The sequence below is a fragment of the Lithobates pipiens genome, unplaced genomic scaffold, assembly GCF_037356315.1.
Source record: "Lithobates pipiens isolate NorthernLeopardFrog02 unplaced genomic scaffold, aLitPip1_a1.2 Scaffold_8, whole genome shotgun sequence".
Classification (NCBI taxonomy): domain Eukaryota; kingdom Metazoa; phylum Chordata; class Amphibia; order Anura; family Ranidae; genus Lithobates; species Lithobates pipiens.
In genome coordinates, this window is record NW_027507903.1 from 106,656,737 (window position 1) to 106,670,065 (window position 13,329).

The 13,329-nt window shown below is 43.6% G+C and overlaps 1 protein-coding gene and 3 non-coding genes across 4 annotated transcripts; all 4 read left to right on the forward strand.

Moving 5' to 3' along the window:
• The first annotated feature begins 282 nt into the window (after positions 1-282).
• Positions 283-12,645, forward strand: RPS17 (ribosomal protein S17). The gene is made up of 5 exons (XM_077472601.1): positions 283-421; positions 3,111-3,262; positions 5,614-5,719; positions 12,068-12,133; positions 12,524-12,645. Exons 1-5 carry the CDS (start codon positions 419-421, stop codon positions 12,602-12,604), a joined length of 408 nt encoding a protein of 135 aa, XP_077328727.1. The 5' UTR covers positions 283-418; the 3' UTR covers positions 12,605-12,645.
• Positions 2,808-2,936, forward strand: LOC143965159 (small nucleolar RNA SNORA71). The gene has a single exon (XR_013271551.1). It is a non-coding gene; the product is annotated as a small nucleolar RNA SNORA71 (small nucleolar RNA).
• Positions 6,328-6,460, forward strand: LOC143965161 (small nucleolar RNA SNORA71). Its single transcript, XR_013271553.1, has one exon. It is a non-coding gene; the product is annotated as a small nucleolar RNA SNORA71 (small nucleolar RNA).
• On the forward strand, positions 12,258-12,386 carry LOC143965160 (small nucleolar RNA SNORA71). The gene has a single exon (XR_013271552.1). It is a non-coding gene; the product is annotated as a small nucleolar RNA SNORA71 (small nucleolar RNA).
• Positions 12,646-13,329: the final 684 nt, after the last annotated feature.

The following is a 13,329-nucleotide window of genomic DNA, read 5'->3' on the forward strand; positions in this document are numbered from 1 at the left end:
TGTTATCATAGAAATGTAAAAAAAAATGTTTTCTTTTCTAAATGTTTGCTCTTTTTTCACTTGTGTCACAAAAAATTAAAAACCTAGTGGGAATGAAATACCACCAAAAGAAAGCTATATTTGTATGAAAGAAATTATAAAAGTTTTCTTTGGGTATAGTGTTGCGTGACTGAGTAATTGTCATTCAAAATGCAAGAGCGCTAAAAGCTGGAAATTGGTCTGGGCAGGAAGGGTGTATAAATGCCCTGTATTGATGTGCTTAAATTAAAAAAATGAAACAATTACTGAAAGACTGAGCGGCACTTCTACTCCAGCCCGCTAGTGGCCGCCACCGTCTGAAGCCTCTTGTCTGTCGCTTCCGCCTGTTTATAGCCTCGCTCCCGGCATCCTTTGCCCTCTTCTACCAGCTCGGTCCAACATGGTGGGTCATCTTTGCGACTGTATGTGCTGTGTAATCCATTGCCATCCTCTGTGATAACCGCCAGAGCCGGCTCCATCACCCCCAGCCAGGCTCCTGGGCCCCGTCGCTTGTCTCCTGTGTGGGATATGGGCGGCGGCTGGCGGTGCTGAGTGTAGTATGAGAGACGGAGTGGAGTCAGGCACCATGGAGGCTCGGCCGCTTCTCCTGTACGGTGGTTGGGGGTCGTTGTCTGTCTATGTGTGCGGTGTTGTGGTGGGGCTCTCTGTGTAGTGGGCTGTGGGGGCTCCTTGGTCGGGCTCTCTTCTTAGGACAGCCCGGGGTTGCGGCCTGGACCGGGGCAGCGGTTGTCGCTGGGAGTCCTTTCCGAGGCCCGGATGTGGGCCTGTGAGGAGAGGGGTGGAGGGACCCGTGTATGCGGGGCCAGGGCTGTGCCTAGGGGGTGTACTATACACCATACAGCCGGGTCCTGGGTAGGTGGGAACCCCGTCTGAGTGAGGAACTGCCTGACCTGTATTCTGTCTGCTGATCTCAGGTGTGTTTGTTGTATACATGATACCAGATAGAATTTTATTATTAATTTTTTATTATGACATTGCATGTTTTATGTGCGTTGATTCAGGCTTTGTCACATGTGTACACCAGTACAAGGGCCTTGTATGACATGGGACATGCTCAGGGCTGTACACCCTCACACATGTCACATTGGGCACTGTCTGCAACTACTACCTGATTGACCTGAATGGGGGTGCATAGAACACCTGTACACCCCATGCAGGTAAGCTCAGCCCTTGCATGTGCTGTGTGGATGAGGCCTTAGGCTAGTTGCATAGATGTAAGGAAAACTAATGCTAATACTTAATAATAAAAAAAAAAAATCCAGGGTAAAATGTGCAGTAAAGACCTTTTTATCTGTTTAGCATACACAAGTGTAAAACTCTTCATTGCTTGTTTTGCCATGTAAACCTGCAGATAGGTGCACAGATTACTGCACTCAGATGTAAAATGCTCTAATTTTGTTTTATGGTGTGTATGGTTCCATAGATTACAAAACCTCTATATCCAGAGCAGTAAAAGTTGTTTTACTTCCATGCACAAGAGGTCTTAAAGCAGTATTAAATTGCACTGATTTGGGGGGGGGGGGGAAACCCTTGCAAGACAATGTCATAGTATGCATTGTATACTAGTGCATTGAAACTTATCTTAGAATGAAGCCCTCCAATACCATGCTGTCACCACTGACATGACTTCTATCTTCATTCTGGGTTTGTGTCCTTGGGCTACATGAGTGGACGGGGGGCACACTGACATCACATGCACAGGAGCTGCTGTTTTTGGCATGGGCTCAGAAGAGCGCATGCGCCGGTAACGTCACCAGCTGCATGCACTCTGAATTTATCCTAAACTGCAAGTTTAGGAGATCTTGATAATATCTGCAGGTAACCCTTACTATAGGCTTGCCTATAGGTACAAGTGGTAGAACCAAGTTTACTACCACTTTAACGTGTAACTAAAGGCAACACTGATTTATTTTTTTGGGTGGGGTTGTAAGGGAGGGTTATAAACCCTGTTGGTTTTTGTGTGTTTTTTTTCTGTGTCCCATTGTAGACATTTCTGATTTCCCTTCACTTCCCGTCTTGTAGCTGAAGCATGAAGTGAAGAGAATCCCAGGTACTCGTGTGCCCGCAAGATTTTCCCTCTATTCCTGTATTGGTGTTAACCCAAAATTTAGTTTCTTTCACTCTCGGTGAACAGGACATTTACACCCAATTCACATTTATGCAACTTGTCGTGTGACTTTGCACATCAAAGTTGCACAATGCGACTTAGTTACAGCGACTTCAAAGTAGTTCATGCACTACTTTGGTCCGAATTTCATGCAAATTATGGGCCATAGACTTCAGTGTTGATCTTTATAATCCTCCTTTTAGATCTGCCAACCAGTATGTACTGCAAGGTCCTCCCTGATTGGGTGGTCTAGGTAGGTCATCATATTACATAGTTCTGGTAGAGCTAAAAAAAAAAAATCTGAAATGCTTATTTTGTTTTTGCACTTCATTCTCGCCTAGGCAAGAATGAGGTTTCCTCCTAAATCCTCATGGGATATGCATGTCACATATCCCAGGGGGCATCAGTTTCAACACAGCAGGCGGAGGAGGGTGGACCTGGTGGAACAGTGTCAGGGGGGCAGCTGACTAAACCAGGAAGAGCTTCTCAATGAGAGACTGCTCTGTGTCATAAAACATGGTGGAGCAGGTCGGCGGATCACAGCAGGGCAATGCTGGGTTCGGTGAGTATGTGTATTTGAGGACATCTCAACGGACAAGGTAAGAGGGGAAAGAAGGAAAAACAATATGGTGTTAGTGGCGCTCTTAATGTTGCCCTGAAAACCTGCATCGAAAGTGATTGTGGTACTGTTTGTGTCCCAGTCATTGATACTGCAGGAATAGTAGCATGTGAAAGCATTTCCCGTGTTTGGGGTTTATTTGTAGCTTTCAAACCCTGTGGCTTTCACACACTAAGTGCATTGTGCAGTATGTATCGGTTCAGTAAAACTGCGCCTTGGTGCAATCATGGAAAGTAAATGTAGTAAAAAAGGTCAGTCTTGTTTTAGCGCACAGTTTTCAGATCGATACTATAACATCATATTTATCACTTTTTTATTTTTTTATTTATTATGCGTTTATTTCAGGGACGCGTCCGGACTAAGACCGTGAAAAAGGCTGCTCGGGTCATCATTGAAAAATACTACACCCGGCTGGGCAATGACTTCCACACCAACAAGCGTGTGTGTGAAGAGATCGCCATCATCCCCAGCAAAAAGCTGCGCAACAAGATCGCTGGGTAAGGGAGTTTTTTATTTTAGCCATATTGGGGTGTCATTAACATATGCAGAGGCAGCGGTACGCGCTTTTGTTTTGTTTTTTTGTTTGTTTTTGGAAACCGTACACAATTCACTGCGAATGCCGCACTGTATCGGTGTTAACAGGGCCATGAAATACAGTGCATCACTTATGGACCAGTCACACTCTTATGCAAATGCATACATGGGCAAAACAAACACCTGCTCTTCAATCGGCCACAATCCAGGCAGCGGAAAAAATAAGACTGGTGTATTGTTGGTCCATAGATGCACGTTGTGTGAATGAGACTAATCTAAATGGGAATCTTTATTAAACTTGTTAGTTTTGTATGCAGCTCCTAAGCCAGTCCATATGAAAACTAATTGCTGTTGACCTAGTTGCCTATTCATTGAGGATGCAGGAAAAATGAAATGTTTTGAACACTTGAGGCATGTTAATTATGCTGTGCAGTAAAGTTGTTGTAAACCCTTACAACACACTTTAACCTACAGGTAAGCCTAGATTAAAGCGGTTCTCCACCCTAAAGTGGAAGTTCCGCTAATCTGATCCCTCTGCCCCGCTCTCCGGTGCCACAATCGGCACCTTTCAGGGGGGAGGGGGTGCAGTTACCTGGATAATCCAGGTATCTGCACCCACTTCCAGGACAAACCCCCGCAGATGCCCCCGTTGTGTTCTGGGAAACACACAGTTCCCAGGACACAGTGGGGACTAGAAGAGACGTGCAGCGCGACTCACGCATGCACAGTAGGAAACCGGGCAGTGAAGCCGCAACGCTTCACTTCCCGATTCCCTGACAGAGGATGGCGGCGGGGGCAGCAGAGACGAGCGATCGCTTGTCATCTGCCGCCGACATCGCTGGACCCTGGGACAGGTAAGTGTCAATTTATTAAGTCAGCAGCTGCTGGCTTTTAAAAAAAAAAAAATATTTTTTTTTTTTTTTTTTTTTTGGTGCAGAACCACTTTAAGGCTTACCTGTAGGTGCTGCAAATATCTCCTAAACCTACATGGTTTAGGAGATATTTACAATTCCCTGTACAAGGATTTCTTCTGCGAATGCGCACTTTAGAACGGTCATGGCGTGCCATTTTCATTAAACGACATGCAGTGACTATCTGCTCCTGTGCACAGGCGCGGGAGTGACGTCACGCCACTCCGGCCAGTCACAGCTGAAGTCTGTGTCCCCAGAAGGAAGATGGACGCTTCGAGCCAGCTAGGAAATCGTTGACATCGCTGGCTCCTGTGTCAGGTAAGTGACACATAATGGGCTACTATGCGATGCATAGTAGACCAATATGCTTTGCCTTTGCAGGGAAACAAAGAGGAAGTAAACCATCAGGGTTTGCTTTTTAGCTGCTTCAGGCCCAGAAGATTTTACCCCCTTCCTGACCAGAGCACTTTTTACAATTTGGCACTGCGTTAATGCACAGCAAAATTGTGCAGTTGTGCTGCGCTGTACCCAAACAATTTGCGTTTTTTTTTTTTTTTTTTTTTCTCCTCCCACAAAGAGCTTTCTTTTGGTGATAATTTATCACTTCTGCAGTTATTTTTTGTGCTGTAAACGGTGACAAATTTGGAAAAACACTTAGTTTTTGCTATAGAAAAAAAATCCCACTTAATTTTTATTTTTTTTAAATAAAAAGTTTTCCTCGGTTTAGGCCGATGTGTATTCTTCTACATATTTTTGGTTAACAAAAATTGCAATAAGCGTATATTGGTTTACACAAGTTATAGGGGGTAGATTTATGGCATCTTTTTATTTTTCTACTAGTAATGGCGGCTTTTTTTTTTTTTTTTTGTTCTGTGATATTGCAGTGGAGAAATTTGACACTTGACCCATTTTTGGAACCATTGACAACTATACAGCGATCAGTGCTATACAAAATGCACTGATTACTGTATAAATGTGTTCTTACTGTGGGGGGATGGGACTTGCTAGGGGAAGAGATCAGTGTTCCTACTTTGTAGGAACACGTGATCAGTCTCTTCTCCCCCCACAGAGAGCTGGGATCTGTGTGTTTACACACAGATCCTGGTTCTCCCTGTGTCGTGAACGATTGCAGGAGCCGGCGGTCGTTGTACCCGCATCGGCTCCAGGGACAGCAGCGAGTGAGAGCCCCTAGTGGTCACAGGGTGAAGCGTCATAACATGTCATTTTGCCCAGCCATGCCATTCTGCCGCGGCTGGTCGGCTAGTGGTCAAATATGCATTTTTAATGTTCGTTGCCTAGGTGCATTTTTACATGAATATATAAACAGATTTATGTGCATTAGTGGGAACTACCCCTGAACTTTGTACTGTGAAATATTCACTTTCAGTGTTTCATATTTGCAGGTATGTCACACATCTCATGAAGCGCATCCAGAGAGGCCCTGTCAGAGGCATCTCCATCAAACTGCAGGAGGAGGAGAGGGAGAGGAGGGATAACTATGTTCCTGAGGTGAGTATAGAGATTGCAGTTGGATGAATAGGATTTATTTTGAGGTGAAAGTAGATGGTGTATGAGGAATAATGACTCTGACTGTAAAGCTTCAGTCTTTGGGTTTGTCTGGAATTGGTGATTTTGCCTAACTATAGCAATGTGTATGTGTCTGAACATCAGTACATGGACACTTTACCTGTACAATTCACAATGTTGACTATTCATTAGTCTGTATATGGAATATAATTTTTTATTTATTTTTTTGAAATTTTTAGAATTTCATATTGAGTGTGAATTGTCTTGAACCTTCAGGTTTATAGGGCTATATGGCCATGTTATGCTACTGGTTTTCCTATGAGGGTACTCTAAATTCAGTTGACAATTGGTGAAGCATATAAGAAACCTATCCTTTCTGCTCGGTATGTTACGCCTAAGTGTTGCTGTAGTCCAACTCCACTTGCATTCGTCGGTGATCTGCTTATGTTGCAGGAGAGCTATTCCCATACCCAGCTCAGACTATTTTTGCTTTGAATATGAAATCACTGATCGCTTTTACTTGATCACAAGGAGGGAAACGGAATATGGCAGTAAAACACTTCGTTTTCATTTAGTAGAGTGGCTAGGGACCCTGCATCGAAAGTGATTGTGGTACTGTTTGTGTCCCGGTCATTGATACTGCAGGAATAGTAGCATGTGAAAGCATTTCCCGTGTTTGGGGTCCTTCAAACTGTAGCTTCCAAACCCTGAGGCTTTCACACATGTATATTGACATGCAGTGTGTATTTAAATAATGCTGTGATCTTGATGTGATTTGATTCAGTGAAAATAGTTAAACGGGTCAGTTACTCTGTTTTAAGTGTTGTAAACAACTTTTGCTACTGGGTTGGCAAAAAATACCATGAAAATGTGTTTATTTTTTTTTCCTTATTGTAATCTGGGGATTTAAGAAACCATGCTTGTTGCAGGAGAGCTATTTGCATACTAAGGGCAGTCTTCTCTTTTTCAAAATCTTACAAATATATTCTAATCTGGAATACTAAATTTGCACATACTACTACTGGCTGAGTGGCCCAGTAAAGGGCAAAGTAAAATTGCATGCACAAACAGGAAGTGACAACAGCCTTGTTTCCAGCTTTTGATGTCACAGAATAGGGGTGGGAACCTCCTGTTCATTCCACTCTTTCTAGGAAATGGGACTGCAGCGGTCACATCTTTACCTGGCTCCTCCATCAAATGGAAGAGCCCAGTAGAGGCAGAAGGAGTGAATATATAGCCACTCGAATCACTTGTACAATAAAGTGAATCTCCGGCTCAACATTTTGATGCCTGGAGCTGTAGGCATCAGCCTGGTAAAACCACTGAAACTAGGATGTCATGAGATGTCCTACGGGTGGCAAAAGTAGTGCCTGTGTTTTTTTTTTTTTTTTTTTTTTTTTTTTTTTTTTTTTTTTTTTTTCCCTTCTACAGGTCCTCCTGAGGAGTTCTAGGCCAGAAATTGCAGCCTCTCATACTTCACATGCTGTAGTCTGTTACAAAGTGTGTGTACGCCCCACCCCTGCAAAAATTAAAATCCAGCAGCTACTACACATACTGCAGATGCTGGCTTTTAATAATTGGACACTTACCTGCCCTGGAGTCCAGCGATGGTGGCACCGCAGCTATTTCCATCAGCTGTCTGGTTCCGGCGCAGCCATTGCAGGTAAAGGAACCCGCCAGCGGGGTCGTCGATGGCTGCAAAATTGGGAACAGGATTACCTCCCCACCCTTTCTTCGGCAGCTAGCGGGGGGGGGGGGGGAGGGTATATCGCAGCTAAAATGACGGTAAAGCCCTGCTAAAATGAGCAGCGCTTTACCGTGAGTGGCCCCATTGTGAAAGTAGCCTAATACACTGGACGTAAATGATACCTGACATGAAAAATTGTCAGGATGGACATGTACAAGATGTCATTATCTTTGAAACTGCTAGTTCCATAAGGCTTTTTTTTTTTTTCTCTTCAGCATGCCTCCAAAGCCGCACCTTTTCCAGTGCAACTTTGATGCGTCTTTTGGTGTTACTTTGATCTGACTTTCCATTCTCTAAACCAGTGTCATTTCAAAGCAAAGTAGTGCAGGAACCTTTCTGAAGTCAGTGACTTCTGTAGTGTCAATAGGGAATGGCTCTCCTAGAAGTGCATTTAATTTCACCTGCAACTCGGGGGTCTCAAGTCGAATCCCAAATTGCAAAAACGTGAAAGGAACCTAACTGTAATCCCGATCCCTTCTCAAATTGGTTGAGCTTTCGACCACAGAGCAAGCATATATATTGGATGTCTTGACTGTTGAGGCTTACTTCTGATAACAGGTTAGTGGTTCACCAAAGAAAGGGATAGAGGACAGCCCTGGAACTGGCACCATGAGGTCTGCTCATATATATGCCTTTCCCAGCAGGTTCTTTTGGAGACTGACATGCTTGGTACAGATCCTCTTCAGATTTGATGTACAAAATCCCAGGCACCAGGTCGCCGTGGCAACTAGACAATGTGGACTGGGTTGTTGGCCCAAGTGGCTAGCATGTTGAGGGGCAGGCGGGTTTTTTTTTCTAATTTGTGGCAGCGCTGTGAGGGCAAGCATTATAAAAAAAGGGTGGGTTAGGGCACATAAGTTACTTGAGATAATAGTAGAAGGGGCAGGTCTGGAAGAAGCAGAGCTGATGGGTGGAGCTCATGGCAGGTGGTGTCCCTGGTGCGGCGGTCTCCTCGCTCCCTTGCTGCTGAGCGCGGGTCAAAGAGCAAGCTGTCTGGGGAGAGCCTGTGAATGTCTCTGGGCCATTGCTGACCCAGACACCACCTCAGTTGATTCCCCTGCTTGACTCTTCATGGGGGCACCATGTGTGCTCACTCGCCAGCTGCCTTGTCAGCATCTATTGACACAGAGTGGGTGGATCGGCCCCCGCCCTGTTTTCTTGGCACAACATTTGATCGACACCAGCAGGAGCCAATGCCTCCTGCTGCTATCAATCTGTCAAGATAGACGGCAACTAGAGCTGCTGCTCTTGTGCACATTGCTGGATTGAGCTTGGGTAGGTGTAAGGGGGAGATTTGGCAGCACAGGTTTTTCACCTTGCTGCGTAGAATACAGTAAGGTGGAAAAACCTTAAGGCTTTAGAACCACTTTGTTTAAGCTTTGAAAAGCCATATGCAAAATTGCATTTATTACAAAAGCTTTGGTAGTTAAACCCTTGCCAGCCTTAACTGTTTATGTGGCATTAAATTGACTTTCCTACCATGTGATATGCTGTCACAGTGGGCACATGATTGTGAGCTTGCTCTGCTAGCTCCCAGTATTGAGCAGTGACCCAGAGATGTTGAGGATGGCATGATCACTGCTGGGGGTGCCGAGTGACCGCACAAACAATGGATGCTGGGATTGCAAACCTGTAGCGGTTGGTAACTTATTGGCTTGACTTCAGTATATTGAAAACTGACTGTTATAAGTTAACATCTTTAACTTCTCCTGTAACTTGGAGGGGTGATATTGATGTAGTAAAAATTTAAGTACAGGCACCCCTATTGGGGAAAAGTGCATTGAATCTTTTGCATTAGAGCCTGCAATGCAACTGCAAGTACAATGTTCTGCAGTCTGTTATTCCAACCCCCCCCCCCCCCCATGGACCTAAGGTTATGGAGCTGGAGGAATTGATCAATGGACTAGCAGTACAGCGATGTCTCTGCATGTGTTTCATTGATCTAAAAGTCCTTCTCCCATGGTGGCGGATAGCACTTGTAGTCTTTCATTAGCTGGAAATGTGACACTGAGCAGAGCAACACACAGCCACACTGTATTAAAGAAAATACAAGATGCTTTGGGGAGAACCACCTCACAATTTAGGTAAAGGGGGGGGGGGGGCTGTGGAATGTGACTTTCATGTTGCGCACAAATAATGGGTGTAACATGAAATAAAGTTAGGAAGGTGGAATTGGCCATTACTAGCTTGGAGTTGCAGACCTGCAACAAGCATGTATAAAATGAAGTCCAAAAATTTTTAAATTTCTTAGCTGTATACTTAATTCCAGACCAGTGATTTGGAAGGCGAAGCAGTATATGATCAGGTATTTTCTGGAGCAGCCCGCACTTCTCTTGTGATGGGTATCCTTTTGTTTGCTAGTTATTGATCTAGCAACTTGCTTGCAGTCCTTGTTGGCACCATGTTGAGTTGTTTTCCCACAAGTGGTTGATTCTCTCAGCAAGGGTGTAAATTGTTTACGACTTAAGCTGGCTGTTTTAAAAACCAAAATCAACATAAGTTTTTGACCACAGTGATGAGAAAATTTGAAGGAACAGAATGGAAATTGAATATGAATAATATAAAGGACCCCAACGTTTTATGTGTCTATTTTTCTGAAGCGGCCACCTCTGAGTATATAAACCACCATGTAAACTAAGGAGCTACTACTGTACTTGTGCAGAAATTACTTTTATGATGTGAAAAACAACTTTTATAACAAATACTTTCATATACTCAAGAATAGAAACGGTTTCTAAATTTGCTAACCTTGTATTTGGTTTTAATTTGTGAAATTACATTCATTCCAAAATTGCAAGAAAGAAAACTGCTCAGTCCTATGGCCGGCTTTAGGCTGAACTTCCTCCCCCATTCTAAGACTAGTCTAACTTGTGAAAGAAAAGGTGCTTGCACACTTGCCTTTTCTTTAGCCACTCTGGTCCGTTCACATGATCCGGTCCCAGGCCTGACTTTGGTGTAGAGGAGGGGCAGCCGACAACAGATGCCTCGTAGTAAGCCAGTGGGTGACACCGCACAGGTGGTTATCGGCAAACTCTCCTCTTCACTGAAGCCGCTGCTGGAGAGGTTGTTACTGGACCTGAGTGTGGCTTCAAAATAGGTAGGTATAAACATAGTTTCTTTCACAGGGTCGATAGAATAGTCTTAGAATGGGGGTGGAAGAAGGTTGTGCCTTGGATTGACTGAACCTCCATTTTAAAGAACGCTGCAAAACTACCTAAACAACTTGGTTAACTGTTCAACAAACTTTTTAAATAGGCTGCCATTGCTGACCACAAGGGGTGCAACGGATCGTCACCGATCCGTGATCCAAATAGGTCACCCCGTTCTGATCCGCACAAGCTGCGGTGCTCTGCGGTCTCGGCCTTAGGAAAGACTTCGCTTAGTTCCGAAGCGGCGGCCATCTTGGTGCACCCGTTGGCGTTTACAATGTGATCGCTCTGTCAAATGACGGAGCGATCACTTGTAAACCGGCGTCATGACGCCGGTTCTTTTCTCCCCTATGTGTACAGATCTGGAGGGGAGAGATTGGATGGGAGCAGCGCTGTGGGCTGCATCTGTAATGCCCACAGCACTATTCTGTGACAAGTGCAGTCACAGCCATCCCTCAATGCTCTGCAATGCAATACCCTGCTCAGCCAATATTACAGTGGGGACTATATGGTGGTGGAATTTTCATAGGTTTTTGCAAATTCAATTTGCTGATCTGAAAAATGATCCGATCCGTGTATTTTTTTTTTTTTTTTTTTTTTGATCCATTGCACCTCTACTGACCACCTACTGAAAAATTACCTGACTCGTGCTTATGCAAGTATTCAATCCTGATATCTTGGCAACAATTGCATTTTCAGAATGGTCAGCAACAAGTAGCTGATTTTCTGCATTTGTTGAATGATTTTGCTTTAAGGGCTATCTTAAAACATTTTTCGATGCCAAGTAAAAATATTTTGTTTGAAAATTAGGTTAATTTTTGGATCGTGTATGTACAGGATACTTTTAAAGAGAAAAAAAGTTTTTGTCCTGAGTAGTTCTAGTACAGCCATGCTGTTCTGTAATTGGTCTAAAGTTAAGTTCCACTTTTAATTGACATATACTTGCTAAACAGAGCTTGAAAATTGCCCAATTCTCCTTTTTGATAATAATGCTCATAATGTAACCACTGGTGTTTGTATATGGTGCAGGAACTCCTTATGTGGAAGATCAGAGTGAATCTTCATTTTCCTTTCATACTCAATACCTTGAACCATAAAACACTGGAGTTGATTTGAAACTGCTGATGTAGTTAATTGAACACTTAATTGTGATTGTAGTGCCCATAGGCTCCTAGCTTCGGTGCTAGAAACTCCTTTTATTGGCTTACCTGATGCTGCATCCAATGAGTTCAGTAACATGTAAAAGCTGACTTAGATGATCAGTTCACCTGGTGCCAGGAAGAGTGAAAAGGAAAATAGACCCCATGCTTTAAAGCATAGGTACTATTATTCTGTACTCAAGTCTGTTGTTTTACCATGCTTTCATATGTTTGAGCACATGGTAATGCTGATTTTTATTTAATAGCGTTTATATTTTGTTTTAATTTCTTGTAGGTATCTGCCCTGGATCAAGAGATCATTGAGGTTGATCCTGACACCAAGGAAATGCTGAAGTTGCTGGTAAGTGCACATCATTTACCCAGGGTAAACTAGTTTTAGTATTAAAATTCTATTCACCATCTCAGTTTTATGATTTGGGTGACTACATGCTAGGATCCAGTGTTTTTTCATGCTGGAGTTTGACACCTGCATCGAAAGTGATTGTGGTTTGATCGGTGGCCCAGTCATTGATACTGCAGGGAAAGCAATCCTTGAAAGATTTTCCCGTGTTTGGTTGTAATTTGTACAAACCAAACCCTGTTCCTTTCAAACAGTTTTAGGTATGAATGGCTGTTAGTCACAAGACTGTCAGAATTTTAAAGTAAACTATTACAAGTTCAAGGCAAAAAAGTTGTATATGAATCAGTGATGCGTGTCCTTATTCCTGTTTATTTTTTTCTTATTTTTCAGGACTTTGGCGGCCTGTCCAACCTGCAGGTGACCCAGCCCACTGTGGGGATGAACTTCAAAACGCCACGGGGGGGTGTTTAATTGTTTGTATCATAATTTCCATTAAACTTGGGAAAACCAAATATGTACTGTTCTTTCATTGTGTATGCCATGATGCTGAAAATAATTGCAGACCAAAACTATATAGTGTAAAAAGTTAAAGCGGTACGTTGCCAACAACAGTTTGAAAACCATGTTCTTGAACAAAATAACATACCTTCCACATTAAGTATGCTACCAAAATTAGTGTGCACTGTTAATTGCCGGCAGCATTGCACCTGTTCTTGCTGGAGGCTGCCATTTTGTTGAGCAGTCACTTCCTTTTTTGGAACTCGCTTTCACCTTGGTCTCAAACTGTCTTGCAGCCGAGCTACTGAGTCCAGCATTTGCATCTATTGATACAGAATGCTGGACTCGTCCCAGCTGCCTGTGTCATTGGATTTGACTGATGGCAGCCATTGTCTCCTGCTGCAGTCAATCTATCCAATCAAGAGCCAAGAACCCCGAAGGGCTCAGGTGAGTAAAACGGGGGGCGTAGTCACTATCAGAAGTTTTTTCTTTAATGTATAGGATGCACTAAGGTGAAAAAACAAGGGTTTACAGCCCCTTTAACCACTTTCAGACCGGACCAATTTGCTGGTCAAAGACCAGACCACTTTTTGTGATTCGGCACTGCGTCGCTTTAACTGACAATTGCGCGGTCGTGCGACGTGGCTCCCAAACAAAATTGACGTTTTTTTTTTTCCCACAAATGGAGCTTTCTTTTG

Bases quoted from the DNA above. Each gene is read 5' to 3' on its own strand.
- RPS17 (XM_077472601.1), top strand. The intron at 3,263-5,613 runs GTAAGGGAGTTT...TCATATTTGCAG, and splicing joins CTGCGCAACAAGATCGCTGG to GTATGTCACACATCTCATGA. The intron at 12,134-12,523 runs GTAAGTGCACAT...CTTATTTTTCAG, and splicing joins AGGAAATGCTGAAGTTGCTG to GACTTTGGCGGCCTGTCCAA.